At 36.6% G+C, this 16,488-nt stretch overlaps 2 protein-coding genes across 13 annotated transcripts in view; one reads left to right on the top strand and one right to left on the bottom strand.

Annotated features, from left to right (window-relative positions):
- The window catches only part of Cirl (Calcium-independent receptor for alpha-latrotoxin), a 70,250-nt gene extending 66,085 nt beyond the window's left edge, over positions 1–4,165 (top strand). For 5 of the 8 annotated variants that reach the window (XM_088046944.1, XM_088046940.1, XM_088046943.1 and 2 more), the window contains 8 exons: positions 7–172; positions 218–432; positions 484–587; positions 839–883; positions 1,031–1,199; positions 1,276–1,491; positions 2,055–2,321; positions 2,669–4,165. In XM_088046944.1, the coding sequence (XP_087903070.1) occupies positions 7–172; positions 218–432; positions 484–587; positions 839–883; positions 1,031–1,199; positions 1,276–1,491; positions 2,055–2,321; positions 2,669–3,412 (1,926 nt within the window). In that variant the 3' untranslated portion in view covers positions 3,413–4,165. Of the gene's footprint in view, positions 1–6; positions 173–217; positions 433–483; positions 588–838; positions 884–1,030; positions 1,200–1,275; positions 1,643–2,054; positions 2,322–2,668 lie in introns of those variants that run through there. The other 3 variants (XM_088046945.1, XM_088046946.1, XM_088046947.1) reach the window with 3 other exon arrangements.
- A 4,372-nt stretch (positions 4,166–8,537) lies between these two features.
- Positions 8,538–15,770, bottom strand: Hcf (Host cell factor). Of its 5 annotated transcripts, none has more exons than XM_088047186.1 (13): positions 15,318–15,770; positions 14,530–14,678; positions 13,908–14,463; positions 13,713–13,858; positions 13,527–13,664; positions 12,931–13,132; positions 12,149–12,328; positions 11,484–12,088; positions 11,048–11,243; positions 10,080–10,993; positions 9,865–10,026; positions 9,618–9,810; positions 8,538–9,562 (listed from the first exon to the last, which is right to left on the bottom strand). In XM_088047186.1, the coding sequence occupies exons 1-13, from the start codon at positions 15,475–15,477 to the stop codon at positions 9,471–9,473; spliced, it is 3,693 nt and encodes a 1,230-aa protein (XP_087903312.1). In that variant the 5' UTR covers positions 15,478–15,770; the 3' UTR covers positions 8,538–9,470. The 5 variants fall into 5 exon arrangements, with proteins under 5 accessions (XP_087903312.1, XP_087903313.1, XP_087903311.1 ...); XM_088047187.1 differs by having other exon boundaries at positions 9,865–10,023; positions 15,318–15,769; XM_088047185.1 differs by having other exon boundaries at positions 9,865–10,023; positions 10,080–11,243.
- Positions 15,771–16,488: the final 718 nt, after the last annotated feature.

Raw genomic sequence — 16,488 nt, 5'->3', positions numbered from 1 at the left:
TTACAGAGCGACCGAACAACAATACATTGCAACTTATGTATCTGCCTCTTGATAGCTGAATTAATTTTTATAATAGGCATAGGACAGACTGAGAACAAAATTGTTTGCGGCGTCATTGCTGGTTTCTTGCAATACTTCTTCCTGTGTGCATTCATCTGGATGTTCTTCGAAGGTGAACAAAACTTGAGTTTTTTCTCGTTTTACAATGTTGTTACAGGTTTTCAACTTTACGTAATGTTGATTGAAGTATTTGAAGCTGAAAAATCTAGATTAAAGTGGTACTATTTTTTCGCATACGGTTTACCTTTGGTGATCGTACTCATCTCGGCGGCAATTTACCCACAAGGCTACGGTACCGAACAACATTGTTGGCTTAAAACGAACAACTATTTCATTTACAGCTTCGTTGGACCTGTAATTGTTGTACTTTTCGTAAGTTGCGCTGTTGTTGTTCGTTTCATTTCTAATGATGTTTTCTTTCAGTTGAATCTTATTTTCCTAGGACTGGCTGTTGTAATGATGTGTCGTCACGCGAGTGCTTCTGTTTCTATTAAGAATAAGGAGCACTCACGTCTTGCAAGTACCAGGTAAACTTCATTAACATTTATTAGTAACAACAGATTAAATGTATATATTATTCTATGTTGCACAACTTGGGCATGGTTTAAATCAACTGTCGTAGGATTTATGTTGAATTAAAGAGTGGTTATGGTTATTAAAATAAATGTATTTGGTTGGACTGTTAAGGTTAAAATTGACAAAAAAAAGTTTGTGGTTTGGTCTTAATTCTAATATAAGTTCTTCTTTCTTGCATGGCGATCTTCTTATCCTATGGTAGTGGAAAGGAAGAAAATGCACTTCAAACCAAATTTCAAGCTCACTTGTAAGATAATTTTCTTTATTATCTTTCGCTATCAGACTTAGATTTACTCTCATTAACCATTTAATGCATGCTTAGTTAGATTGCATGAATTCATAGTTCGTTAATTAGAAGAAGTGGTACTATTTCTTACATTGTTGACGATTTCAGGGCGTGGCTGAAAGGTGCCATTGTTTTGGTATTCCTTCTGGGATTGACGTGGACTTTCGGTTTTCTCTACATCAACCAAGAATCAGTCGCAATGGCTTACTTGTTTGCCTTCTTGAATTGTTTACAAGGCTTCTTCATTTTCTTGTTCCACTGTGTTCAAAATGAAAAGGTAAGAAAATTCGTCCGAAATGTTTGGTAGTTCGTAGTTGATTTGGGCATGAATATGACTGAAATTTTATGGTTAGGTTCGCAAGGAGTACCGCAAGTTTATAAGACGGCACTCGTGGTTGCCGAAGTGTTTGCGTTGTTCGAAACCAGGTGGTGGCGGTGGCAGCAGCAGCGGAAGTTCCGGATTAAACAAGGAGCGAAGAACGAGTATATATGCCGGCTCCAACGGCAATCCTTCTGGAACAAACTCACATTCAACAGACAATTCGGTCTTGTCTCCACATGGAACTAGTGTGGGTACCAACAATATAGTCATCTCGAATAATCTTAATAACGTGCGTCCTACCGCGCTAGTCCAGGTTCTAACTAGAACCGATCTCAACAATGCTAGTACCACCACTACCACTACCAACCACAATCGACTGCACAATGTTTCTCAACAAGGTACTATCCTGCTTTAACCACGCAGCTCTTGTCTTATTAATGTAGCTTTTCATAGTCTTCATGCCACATTCTTCCACATGGACAAATACACAATTCAAAGCCAAACACATTTTGAGACAAAATTTCACTGTTTCCTCATTTCTTTTTAACTTCAGGAGACCTGTGAAACGTGTTGGCATTTTAGTACTTAGTTATTTGTCCTAATAATTAGATAGATTGTGGATCTGTTTAGTTTCATCTAATGAGCATTTGAGCTGCTTACTAACTCGCGTGTGGTGCTGTGGTGGTGCGTGCATTGCGCGCCCCCTCTTGGCATGTATCTCTGTCCTTTTGTTTGGTTTGGTAAGAGTTTTTGTACTAACGCTTCCTACTGCTTACTGACGACGATAGGTGAAGGCGGCCTCTGTTACAGTTGCAGCGAGAATGGAATTCCCGGAGTTGCACCAACGTGAATCGCATAGGCAGAACACCTGTGCCCACCTCTACCTCGGGCACCACGGCTGCTACTCTGTGTCGCCCAATCCGAGACGGCACACAAACACCCCCACCCGTACTTGAACCTCCAAACACTTCCACGTTACCTTATATTCGTAATTTTTATAAAAACTCCACAATCACCCCAAATTTACCCAAATCGGCCTCCACATGGGGTCCTCTTCACAAGCCTTTACACTGGAAGGTGCGTAGCACACCGCCGCTCCAGACCAAACCCGAAATTTCACGCTCGATTGCACAGCGCAACGCTTAATTTTTGACTAAAGTTGAGAGTAAAAAATTAAGTGAGGTTCTTCGGGGCAACACGGATAACAGCCTGGAGAGGGATTGATTTAGCTTAAGACGACCGAGGCTCGAGTAAAGTTGAGGGCGCATGTCTGGGGTTGGTCCCGAGTAGAAAGCCTGCATGGTGACGTTAATGACTGATTCCTAATTTTTGTTCTTATTCTCTCGCTTACGACTACTAATTTCGATGCTTCTTAAATTGTTTGTGGGAGTGAAATTGAGTTTTTGTTCTTGTTTTCTTTTCAGAACATTTCTTTTAAGTCATATAGTCGTGATTCGGGCCATGGAGGATCAGAGCAGGAGGACTCGCCCCGGTCACATACGATCGTAGCCGACACCAGGCTCAACAATGCCAAAGATGCGCGTCGCCAAGCGTATGTTTCATCCGACTGCAATCAAACTATAATGGAAAACAACGTTCAACTGAATTTTCCCGACTTCAACAGAAGACACGACACAATACCTCATCCCAAGCACCTTCCTCTCCCTCAGAGTCTACAGCCGCACGGAACACGCAAAAAAAACGGAAACTTTTCGAAAACCGGGAATCACTGGAGTCACCACACATACACGGAGATATACGACGGAAGGTCGGCGAGAGGATTGGTGCCTGAGGACGACCCTGTCTACGAGGAAATAGAACGAAGCGAAATCCAAGTCAGCGATATGAGTGATGAAGACGGGAAAAGACAGAGTGACATGAGTCGACAATCATCGCGTTCCTACGGGGATCACAGACCACTGATTCCGTATAGTCCAGGAGCGGATCGCAGCATTCTAGAAGCTGTTAAGAAGGAGCACAGCCGATATCCGCAAGACGTGGACGGTTACAGAATGAGATCTAACATGTATCGGGGTGACACTGTGAGGTCCTTAGCCGCTGTTTTAGACGGCGAAACAGTAGTGTGCCATTTAGAACCACCCGAAATGTACCCACGTGACCCGTATACGTCCCGAACTCTGGTCCTACCCCAGTATAGTGAGAGTTAGGAAACTGCCATTTGCAAGTGAATATCTGTGATTTTACACATGATCAGACTTTCGGTCATTTAATTATATTTAAGTTAGTAAAGCTCAGCTTGATTGAATGAAGGAAAGTGATAATTTTATAATAGTGAACTATTTTAATAAAGTATTTATGTGAATACGAATGTCTCTTAGATGTGAGTTATTCCAGTCAACTTGTTATAATGTTTTTTCATTTTGATTATGTTTTTAACTCTCGTTTCTTTCAGTTTTATTTTTTATCACTTCAGACTTGAATGTTAGCCCTTTTTGCGTCCTGATGAATACACGATGATTTTATTTATGTAATGGTCTAAATGCGAAATTGTTCAAAATTCTACTGAGTTTATTTGTGTAGTGCTTATTAAGCCGTACATAGCCAGCACAGGATGTAAATATAAAAATAAAACGTTTTCTAATAAATATAAACTCAGCACTTCCCCCTCGAACTTATTTATTTATTGTATTTAATTTTGAGTTATCAAAACGTAACTATCTCGAAATGATTATTCTTTGGAATTATTTAATTAGTAAAAATGTATTTATGTTATATTGTATATATTGTATAGAGCTTTGTACATGTTGATTGAATGGTACGATATAGTCAGGCATAAATTGTTATTGCTGCTATGTTCATTAACACATAGCTAAAATAAACAATACACCATTATACAAAACAATGTATTAAATTTTAAAATTAAATCACAAAGTCTGACCAATAAAATTAATTTTCTTGTAGATATAGAACTTTCTGTGTCCTATACAACTACTAATAAGGCCCCCTCAGAACACAACACATTTTTAATGCTTTTAGCCTGGTTTTCAAAGAAACTTTTGAAAAGTTAAAATTTTTAAAGAATTTGCTCGGTTTTTCGAAGTCACCCTTTTTTAAAAAAGTCAAAATTTTAAGAAATATATCCTGTTTTATCAAACGTGAATACGGTTTCGTACAAACAAATTTCCCTTTAAAAAATACTTAAAATTCGTCTTTTAACCCTGTTTTTCTGTTAGGCTACTTCAGAACAAAAATGAATACGGTTTCGGCCAAGAAAAGTTACCATTTAAAAACACTTAAAATTCGTCTTAACCCTGTTTTTCTGTTGGGCCAAATTTAAGGAATCTATCCTGTTTTTCCAAAGGTGAATTCGATTTTGACAAAACAAATTCAGCTTTGAAAACGCTTAAAATTTAAGAGAATTTTGCCCTGTTGGCACCAAATTTCAAATGTTAAATTAAAACAATGTTGCTAATTAATATTCCTCCATAATTTTATTGTATAATCCCAAAGTAACTTACCTAATACAAAAAAGTACATACCTACATATTATAATTCACATTCACACTCTAAAATTTTACAGTGACGAAAGTAGTGCAATATGTATAAAGGTATTACTGATAACAAGGGTAATTTAACCTTGCAATACAGATTTTTATCACCTTTATACTTTGCAATTACATGACACTTACAGTGTAAAAATTCATCAATGATCAGGGAAACTGCTTCTACATAACTGGTAAATGATGGGTGTTTATTTAAACTTATTACAACATTTGCTGTTTCAGAAATACTCATATAAGTTGTGTAATCTAGTTCATTCCTAATAACAGCTCGGAAATTTGCATTGATGTTCTCCCACAGCACAAAATGATGAGTCAAACACACATTATTTTTACCTGCAATTAAATATTTGTTTATACAACTTTGGAGGAGTCTATATAATTTTGCATTTTTGTTATCTAAACGAGAGAGGATGTCCTCAAATAGTTTTTCTTCTGCTTCCTCAATTATTTCTTCTATGTAGATCAAACCCAAATATGTTGATAGTTTTTTACAAACTGATCTATCCATAAAAATTAAAACATCAACATTTACCGCCACCTCAGTATGAAATGACAGTTGACGATCGCTTAATTGACAAACTAAGCCACACTGTTGCCACTACGAGAAAAATAACTTTATTTAGTCCCGAGTATATCTGGTTGCCTATGCTTACAAGACATTATTCTACTTCAAGTAAAATAAGACCCTTAAAGTCATTTAAAAAATATAATATTTCAAGTAAAAGAGCAAAAATAACAATTTTAAACAAATTTTAAGATTTTATGCACATGTTTTTTCACCCTCTGTCAGATCGAACAGAATTTCTTCGTCATTTGATTTGCAACTGTAGATATTCCACTGTCTGAAAATCTCACAAACGGCATTACAACTTTTACAGTTGTATGATGGCCTTCATCTTTTATTTCTCCGTTTACATTATATAAATCTTTCAGTTTGATTAAATTTAATTTCATACTAGCTGAACTTCGCTCTCTTTGTATTATGTTAAGAATTTTATATGTTCTATCCATATTTTCATCTTTATCTAACTCACATATTATAATTTTTTTATGATCCATTTATATATAAAAAAAGACTTTTACTAACACAGACGTTGAATCAGTTTTATTATTTGATCGATGAGACCACATTTAAATCTGAAAACTGTCAAGTTAAATTTATCAGATTTAACTAATGTATTCGAAATATCATCAAATTCATAATACATTTTATCTTTAAAGAAATACAAATTTCTATATCTGAATGCTCTGTTTATACAAGGTGTTTATAAATGTTTCTAGCATCAAGGGTGGCTATGAAATGTCAAAGAAATTTGCCGCTCATTACAAATGTGGGTTTCCCTTTGTCAACTGACATTTGCAGTTAACCTCAAACATGAAGCAAAGTAAGTTTTGAGAAATAAACTGCTCCAGTTGTGGTTGAAAACCTAAAAATCGAAAACACACAAAACCGTAACTAAAACGTCATTGAAGTAAGTAACATTATAAATAATTTTCAAGATAGTTATATTCACTATGAAAACAAAGCGGCAAAATAGTGTACGACAGAAATTCCAAAGCCACGCATGATGCTAGAAACATTTATAAACACCTTGTATTTGGAGGTATTCCAGCAAATAATTCTGAAATAAGACCATTTTTCTTTGATCTAAACAAACACTTATCAAACTCAATGTACAAGACTTTATCATAAAATATATATGCTTTTCCAGAATAAGTTCTAAATATTGCATCAATTCTTTTTCCTTTTGGTATTCCTAAATTTTCAATAGATCGAGCATTTATATCCACTTTTAACATTAAAACTTGGAAAATCAATTAAATAATATAAATTTTTAACAACTATTAAAACATCACCTGAAGGTCTTTGATAAATATGTGAAATTTCTTTAAAATCATCTGGCAAAAAATATAAATAATCTTTAATTAATTTCGGTTCTTTATCATAAGTCATGTCTTTTAAACTGACTAACCAAACATATTTCTTATAAAAAATATACGTATGATGATTTGCAATTAAGAATGTATCAATTTCTTTATTAAAATCACATAAATTACCGAATATACCTTCGGCATCGGCTTCACCTCTAGGCTGGCCTTCAGGGACGCTTTCCCTTACAGTAGGTTTAACTGTTGTTGTTGGTTTTAATTCATATTTTAATCGTTCAGGTCTTCCATATAAATATTGAATTGCCCACATATCGTCTTGAGTTAATTTATCAATATCACCTTTATAATAGGCGTACATAATTGAATTATTATTTGCAGACTGTTCAATGCCTAATGTTTGTCCGATTTCGTAATAATACTGTATAAAAATTAGTTTGGCCATCAGGTGTATTGCCTGATTCACCAAAATACCAATTTTCTGATTTATCAAAATGAATTCCAAGACATTCATCATTATTTGGAAAGAAGCCATGTGCTAAAACATTACCTCTTCCATCAAAACTGCTACAACATATTCCATTTTGACACCGTGAATTATGATAATGTTGAATGTTGTTATTTGTCTTAAATAAATAAATGGATTTGCGCGAAGCGCTCATGACCGAAGGGAATTCGTTGGGTTCTTTACCTATTCATTTTATTAAAGCAGATGAAAAAGAATATTATAACATTAATGAATTAGCACAGACTGTGATTCAACTGCTAGGTAAGAAAGCTAAACATTAGTTTAAACTCAGTTATTTCTAACATCTTCTTTGCAGTTCCGACAGATTACAATGATTCTGGTAACGAGAAAACTCACACATTTAAAAATAACTTATATAACCCAGAAACTCCATTAGATGATTTTCAAGAATTATAAAATTTGTTATAGTTTTCATTAATAAATACGTTTTTGCACAGGACAAAATCCTTAAAATGTTGCTTTTTAGATATACCTTTAAAAACGGGGCTGTTCAAACTTCAAAACGGCAAAATCTTCGAAAAATGTTAATTTTTAAAAAGTTACCTTACCTTACAGGGTATATTTGCTAAAAAAATGAAGTGTTCTGAAGGGGTTTTTACTAGGAAAAAAGTCTTTAACACAAGGCAAAATTTCTAATTTTGAGTGTTTTTGAAAGGAAAATTCGCTTCGCTCATGAGGACTTTGTCCGAATTTGTTTGGACAAAACCGTATTCATATGTGTGCTGAAATGGCCCAACAGAAAAACAAGGTTAAAAGACGAATTTTAAGTGTTTTTAAATGGTAACTTTTCTTGGCCGAAACCGTATTCATTTTTGTTCTGAAGTAGCCTAACAGAAAAACGGGGTTAAAAGACGAATTTTAAGTATTTTTAAAAGAGAAATTTGTTTGTGCGAAACCGTATTCACGTTTGATAAAACAGGATATATTTCTTAAAATTTTGATTGTTTTAAAAAAGGGTGATTTCGAAAAACCGAGCAAATTCTTTAAAAATTTTAACTTTTCAAAAGTTTCTGTGAAAACCAGGCTAAAAGCATTAAATATGTGTTGTGCTCTGAGAGGGCCTTATTAGTAGTTATATACTTCCATTGACCCTTCATCAAGTAAACGAAATGAAAAAGTCTTTTCTTATCGAAAATGCTTTTATTTACTTAACGATTTATCACTAACTAAAATAGTTATTAGACCAGTATAAAACAGAGTGTACGAGATTTATTTTCTCCACGATTTCATTGAATAACTTATTACAGAAACTTAAAACCACCGACCTCCCACTTATACATTCGCGTTCTTCCTATTAACGTATTATACAATAATCTGTCATTTTTTACAAGATCTCCAGTAAGAGAAGTCACCTCATTAACAGAATGATTTATTTTTGCAATATAAATTTTTTACATTTGTAACAAACTGAAGAATATGATATTGCTATATAGTATAGATAAAATAGTTACAGAAAAATTTAATTAAATATTGTACAATTATATACTCTGTTGCATGTAAGGAAAATATTTATTGAAAATTGCCTACACCTGATTGTGTTCCACGATTCCGAGTAACATTTCTTACACATCCTGTTATTAATCATATACATATTTAAACCATATTTATTAAAGTAAATACAATTAATTCACCAGGAACAAAACCAACTGTCTTTACATGAATCAATAAATATTGACAATGTCGTCGTCTAATATTATTCTACTTGATACAATGCATCCTTAAAATGCAACAAAATAATTTAACAACTCACATTAACTGAATAAACAATTTCAATAGCATGAAAAAAAAGTGGGAACAAAATGTGCAAACGTATATTGTGGTATCCGCAATTGACAAATTTGTACTACGGACAACATCAATAAACAAATTCCTAAGCCTTACCTTATTTATCATTATAACAATCTACAAATAATACAAGATCTTCACGTTTTAAAATGTTTAAAAAGCTGAAGACTTTATAGTAAAAAATAGAGAAAAGTATTACACAGTCAACCATCCTTTTACGCTGTTAATCTTTTCTAAAAGATATCATGAGATATCACACAAACTACCTGTAAATAAAAGTTTCGATACTAATTAATTATTAACATTAGACTTAAAGTCACTAACACAGTTTCATTTGAAATAAATATATTTTAGAATGTTTCTCACGACGAAATAAAACAGGATCAATATAGGGGCTAAGCCGCGTGGCTTCAGAAATGTGCATGTAATAAAAAATATGTATACAATAATAATTTAACAGCCCCTTGTGTTTAGTATCTAGTAACTAGTCACTCTCTCCAGTTAATTCTCTTCTTTTTCAAATTTCATTTTCTTACTAACCACCGGACGCTCTTCTTGCATTCGTTTAGCAGACTTATTTGTAGTTTGTGAATCTGAAATTTACAATTTGATACTTGATCCAATTCAAGTTTTTTTTTTATAACTGACCTTGCAACCACCTCACTTGCGTTGCTGGTCCATAACCTTTATCGTTCTTTGCAGCAATTCTGAATATTATTGCGGCTTTCGTTGAGGTATCCAAATGAGCAGCCGCCAATGTTGAATTTGGGACCACACATGAGTTGTTTGGTCCGCAATATACACGTACAAAAGCCAATTGCACCGGAGGAGTCGCTTTGTCCTGAAAGAAACCGATTTACTTCTATTTAAATTAAATTTTTTTTATTACACATACTTTTCCGCGAACGGCGAGATAAACGGAGTACTCCAAAATATCACCTTGATTCGAACTTGGTGGTTCCCATGAGAGATGGGCGCCATCTCCAGATTTGGCAATTTTAATGGCAGACGGAGCACCGGGGAAACCTGGCAGACACGTTTTGAAAGCGGAGACCTGCTGATACCAATTGCTGTATTCAAAAGCATCACAGCACAATAAAAGTAACATACCTCACTCCAATCACCGACACCGACAGAATTGACAGCAGCAACTCTGAATTTGTAGGCAGTACCTGGTTCAAGTTGAATTCGGGGGAAACCAGCTAAATCTGGTAAGTTATCCACCGTCAAGTCCGAATAATCGTCCAACATAAAATAACTGAGTACGTCACAACTATTTCCTTTAATAAACCCGACTGTGTGCCATAGCTCTTTATTATTCGTTTCAGACACATTATTCACACTATCAGTCTTCTTGTTTTCTTTTGAGTGGTCTAAAGCAGCCGAAGCCAATGCAGATAAGGCATCTCCATGTTCTTTTTTCACGTCGTCAAGAACAGCAGCCTCTCCAACAGGCTCTTGTCTTTCGGTAAAACCAGCAACTTCCGTTTTTGGAGTGAAGCCGGCAGCTGGTAATTCTCCGTCGACAGTGGATGGATCGAATTTATCTTCGTTTTCTTCCATACTTTCTTCTTTCACATTCCCCAAATAAAGTTTATCACCTCCATCTGCCAGAGTACCATTCATAGACGTCGCATCGGTCATATTCTCGTCATTATTTACTTCCTCAGTGTTTTGATCATGCGTCATTTCCACTGAATCTTTACTACCACCTCTTAGACCCAACTTATAGTTGAAGGGTTTATACGGTGGCAAACGCGAACTTCCGCCTCTCAACCCTAAAGTCTGATTAACACCGTTATTTTCGAACAATATAGTTGCTTCTTCTTGACTCGGTGATTCCGTCGCAGTAGCCGGTGCTTCAACATTGTCTTCTAACTGTCTAATCAAATTCTGTTCTGCAGTTTCACCTGCTTCTTCAACAGCAACGTCTTTTTCAGGCTTCGGATCGATTAATCCTGCTTCGGCAGCAAGAGCAGCAAGCGCCGCATCTGTTGTTGCTGGACCGTCAAAAGAAGACGACGCTGATGAAAAACAATTATAAAATAACAGAAACAAAATCACGCGTTTTAACGAACCTATTGTTGCTGTCGGTTGTTTAGGACGTGACACAACTACAAGTTTTGGCTGTTCGGCGTTATTAGCTGGTGTCATTGTAGACGTGGCTGGTAAACGGACGATTTTTCCCAAACCTTGTTGTGGCTGCATAAGGGTAACTTTGTTGCCCCCTGCCATTTGCACCGTTACGGGTTTACCACCAATCATGACCTGTTTCTACAAATATTTAACGTTATTGTTAGTCAAACAACAAATCAAACTCGAGCGAAATTAATAAGACCTAAAAAAGAAAGTCGCAGAGAAAAAGTTCAACAATTTTGCCAATAGAGAAGTTGGAATTTCGTTGTATTTTTACCGCACCGACGGAAATAAAATTAGATCGTGTTCCACATTAATACATCGCCGCCAGTCTTATTAATTTCTTCAGTTCGCATGCGGACGAGTCTGTAAACTTACTGTATTTTTGGATATGGTCAACGTCTTGGGCGAGCCGACGACGGTCATGGGCATGGAAAGTGTGATTGGTTTACCGATTTTAACGCCTTGAATTCCAGTAATGGCCGAGGAGGACGCAATCGGCTGTACATTAACCGTTGTAGATTTGACAGCAGAAACTGTTTGAGCGTTAGAGACCGATTGCATTGTTCTGATGCCGCTATTTGAACTGACAACTATAACTTGTTGATTGTTAATGGTGGGAATTTGACCGGTGGCATTCTTTGATAACATAAGTTTCCCAGTAGCTTTGTTCATTTGTATTAAATTTGATGGTATCGCTTTAACGGTGGTCAACACTTTACTTGTAGGGTTACTAGGCATTATTTTAACTATCGTGTTTTTCGGTTGTTGAGGCGATTTATTCTGAACTACAGTTCCAGGTTTAGGCAACGTAGCCAAAGTCATTCCCGTGCTAGTTTTAACCAGGGTAACAACCTGTTGTTGAATCCCACTTTTTTGAATAATACTGCTGCCTTTTTGAACAATTAGCGGTTTCCCCGTCACTTGTGATGTTTGTCTTATTATCGGTCCCGTAGTACCTTGAACTCGTACATTTGGTGAAGCTGAAAGAGGGTTTTTACGTGAATCTCATGATACAAAGGAAACCGTTCTATGATAATCACCAATTTTGATTTGAGATGTTTGTGGGGCAACAGTTATTTTTTGGGTAGCAGCAGCTGCTGCAGCTAGTGCCTGAATGCCTGACAACATACTAGCTTGTGTAGGATCAGTATTCACGGCACTCTGTGGAGGTGCAATTAAGAGTGGAGCACATGCTGATGTATTTTTCACCGCATTTCGAACTATAAATAATAAGAACACTGGTTATTTCAAATACAAAAAATAAATAAATAAAAAAACAATCGAACGAGCTTTATAAAATAACTAAAATTAAACCAACGACATCGATCATGTTATTAAACGAAAAACACACTTGCCGCTTCAAATCTAAACAATTTGATCAGACAAGACGCCGTCTCTTATTTAACAAAACTCCTCGATCCAAAATCAAACAATAAAACCCCTACACTTAACAGCAAAATCAAGCCTCGCGTAATCACGTGCAAGTGATTATATAAAGAGTTTTTGATTGAACATAAAAAACTCATGCATAAATGAACAGAAGGATGAAATCGCTTCGATCTTCGACTACATGTTTAAAAAAAATAATAAAAAAGAACTCCAAAATACAGGTGTCCCAAACACTGATCTACAGGCCAACATCATAGCCACTGTGGAAAAAATTAGCATAAAATTACCGTGTTCTTGTTATTTATCGATGGCGGGACATTGGCCTGTCACTGCTGAACATTTGTTATTTTTCCCCACAATTCGCGTCACCAAATCAATTATTATTAACTCTGATATGCAGACAAATTTGTTACTCGTGTCTTCGCCACTTTACCTTTGATTGGTGTCGCTGGTTTAGGTGGACTACCGACGACTTGGTTTGTTGTTTGCACAACAGGTTTTGCTTGCGTGACTGCTGGTGGTATTTTAGCCACTGGTGTTGGTTTAGGTGAAGCCAACAAAGGAGGCACTGCGGGCACTGGTTTGGCTGCGACATTTGTAGCAGCGGAAGGCGTCGGCAAATCGTATTTTTGAATCTAAGGAAAACACATCTTCGTTAACCACTGAAGAGGGGGCCGTTATTCTGCATAATTAATTACCCATGCACCATTTTGCCCACGCACATCAAACAGAATTCCTGATAATAATTGATTTGCGATATCTTATACATAAAGGACGACACGCCACGCATAGCAAAAAATATAAAACCCTCACACAGGAATAGGCGGAATAGGTGGAACATGCAAACATAAGGTAAATTAAAAAGAACTTCCCTATTTGGCATTAATAAAACACGCATTAAGTTTCCGACACCATCGAACGCAATTCGAACAGGCGTATTAGTAGCAGGCGATACAGTTAGCGTTTTATACCAGGATTGAATTAAATAAAAATGCAACAAGCTTTATTACAAAAGAGCATTCCACTAACCTGAAGAATGTACATCTGTACTGATGGTGAGCCAGTCCAATTGACCTCCAGGGAGTGCGTTCCCGCTTTTACTAACGACACTCTGCTGGGGGGTGCAGGTCTATCTACTTCAAGGTACCACATATCTTTACAGCAGACCTGGGAGAAAAATCAATACAAGACAACAACAAAAATTCACGAATATACCTGATTTTTCCATGCTTTTCTATATCCATCACGTCCTGACCAAATATACAACCTCGTACTAACACCAACGGAACAGTGTCCAGCTCTGGCGCAGGGGACGTTTTCTTCAGTACTGTCAATGTTAAGTTGTTCCCAACTCATAGTTTCTAAACAAAAAGTGTTAAATGAAACAGTTATTGGTGGTTTAGTAATTACCCAAATTAAGACACGCCATAGTGTTTGTGCATTTCCATTCCTTCTCAGTTGTTGATGCGTTGACTTCGTCAACAACAACCGGAACCCAACCACCAAAAACAAACATGCGGTGTCCTATAAGTGTGGAAGTATGCAGCGACCTTGGCAAAGGTGTAGTGCCAGAAATTTGAGGTTTACTCCAAGTGCGAGTTTCAGTCTCCAAAAACCACAAATCGCCCAAGCGACATCCACTCATTCCACCATAAATGACCAAAAATGATTTATTGTTTTTCTTATCGCAATAAGCTACTCCAGTATGAGATTCGCGCGGCGGTGGCGACGATCCACTGGTTATAGGAATATCCCATTGAACCGGAGTCGTACGTATATCCAACGTGTACAAATCATTCAAGTATCTCGGCACGTTATTTTTCGGATCAGCACTGTCGTTGGCCAAACCGCCAAATAAGTAAACTTTGTTGTTAACAAGTGTGAAGCTATGACCCAATCTTGGACATGGTGCAGGTCCGGATTTTGGGGGCTTCGGTTTCAATCGACGCCACTCCCATTTTGACGCCTAAGAAAAATCATGGTCAATCAAAATAAATATAGTTCAGTGATTCATATTCCGTGCTTATCTCACCTGTAACTCATATAGTTCGTTGCTGTATTTGCCATATTCTACCATACCACCAAAAACTAATAGACGGGTACCATCTACCACAAAACCATAAGCGGCACATCCTGGAGGGACATCACCTTTTGTCATAGGCACAAACCATTGGTTGGTTGCTGAAATATGATATTTGTTAATGCAAAGTTGGCTTTTTTCACGGTCGACAATATGTTGCAATGTTGGAAGTTTTGTGCCGAGTTTTACTTTTATTAGATCAACGTGGGTACTGGACAAACACATCTCAGCAAATTACAATTGTATCAGTTCATTTTGGTCCATGCTGTATATAATCGAGGATTAAAAAGGAGCCATAAAAACATGTTTACGGCAATTCGAATTTGAACAAATCTGGATAATACGGCTACTGGGTAAAAATTGGGGGCTTGAGGTTATAACGGAGGGAAAAAATGAAGAAAATGTAACTTTTTGTAAATTAGGAAATAATAATGGCGCACGAGATTTTATTGTTTTTTACATATAAATAGTAATCCAGGAAATTATTGGTGATATGAAAAATTCTAGTCCGACCCCTGTAGAATGTTGATGTTTGACGGCCATGTTTGTTTTCGAACCAAACAATACCGAAAAAAAGCGACATTTGAAATTTTCTTCAAGAGTCGAGGATTGTTTTTGGTTACAGGGTGAATAATTTCGAAGTAAATACAAGACGTTGTGGACGCACAACGCCGTTGTGGGGGGTAAATATAAATAACAACAAATCTCCGCGCCATATTTATCGGGGTAAGCGAACATACCCGTATTATAAACATGGAGTTCATCGACGATTCCTTCATTACCGCCACCAAAAACTACCATTAAATCCTTGATGGCAACGGCGCGATGTCCATGTCTTGGCCGAGGTTGAGGGCCAGTGGTATTAGCCACACATTTCCACTGTAACGCCTTACCCGCCATTACGTGATCACATTGCACATAACCATCCACAAAGCCAATCGGAGCAAGTTTGCAAATTCAAACGTGGACACAGCCGAAATCGGCTACGGTTTTTCTTACGCCACTAACACAAAGAAAGCGTCTTATACATCGACAGACCACTGTTTACATCAAACTTCACAACTTCATCTAAATAACTACCCTTTGCCAACTTTAGCGGCAAAACCATAGAAAAGGATTTCGTCAAATCGGCTTAGAAGGAACGCGTAGAAACACTCGGTCGGTAAAACAGAAGACGCCGAACACGAGCGCCATCTAGCCGCAGCCGCTGTCAATCTAGCGAACGACAAAAACATGATAAAAAAAAAGACACCAACCAAACTAACACACTACTAAATTTCCAATTAAAAATTGGCGCTTTTGCGAAGTTAATTTTTAGTCACTTCGAAAATGAAGGAATTAATTAAAATTTGTACTGCGACATCACACGGTGGCGTGGGTAAAACAGAGAGAAGAATCCTTTTTTAAGGGCGAAACCAACGACTCTTCATAGGGGAGTAGCCATGAAAGACAGGGGCGTATTCAGAGCGAAATAGGTCGAATCCGAAAGCGTTAAATAAGAATAGCCTCTCTGATATTAGAAAAACACATCTGCAGAGAATTCTGACGTTGTGTGCCTGTCAGATATTATCGTAACTGTTTAAAAACTTTTGAAATGACTGCATATTTTTTTGGATTTCAGCTCATAAAAATTGTCATATTTTGCTCATATATTTATCGTTCAATTTATGAATGTCTGATCACGAAGTCTCTTTTTTTCGGCACAATTTTATCCATGCAATGACACCGTATTGTGTGTGTAATACGCCTCTGACTCTTAACGAATTTAATTAAACTTTTCTAGATCCTTCGGCGAAACGCAAACAATTCAAATTGGCTTGCATCGTTTGCAATGCTAAATTTTGTATATAAATTGGACCAGATAGGCATGTATGTGCCGCAATAGGAATTAAAATTGAGTTCAATTCTAAT

This window comes from Gnatocerus cornutus, chromosome 10 (genome assembly GCF_029298725.1).
Source record: "Gnatocerus cornutus isolate USDA-ARS CGAHR chromosome 10, icGnaCorn1.1, whole genome shotgun sequence".
NCBI lineage: Eukaryota > Metazoa > Arthropoda > Insecta > Coleoptera > Tenebrionidae > Gnatocerus > Gnatocerus cornutus.
This window is presented reverse-complemented; position numbering and strand designations above follow the sequence as displayed.

What these genes read in the sequence shown, in the direction of transcription:
- Hcf (XM_088047185.1), bottom strand. Translation starts at nt 15,477, where the DNA reads ATGGCGGGTAAGGCGTTACAGTGGAAATGTGTGGCTAATACCACTGGC. An exon ending in GAAAAGCATGGAAAAATCAG is followed by an intron (nt 13,665 to 13,712) that starts GTATATTCGTGA and finishes TTTTTCTCCCAG; the next exon opens with GTCTGCTGTAAAGATATGTG. An exon ending in ACCAGCGACACCAATCAAAG is followed by an intron (nt 12,329 to 12,930) that starts GTAAAGTGGCGA and finishes TATTATTTATAG; the next exon opens with TTCGAAATGCGGTGAAAAAT.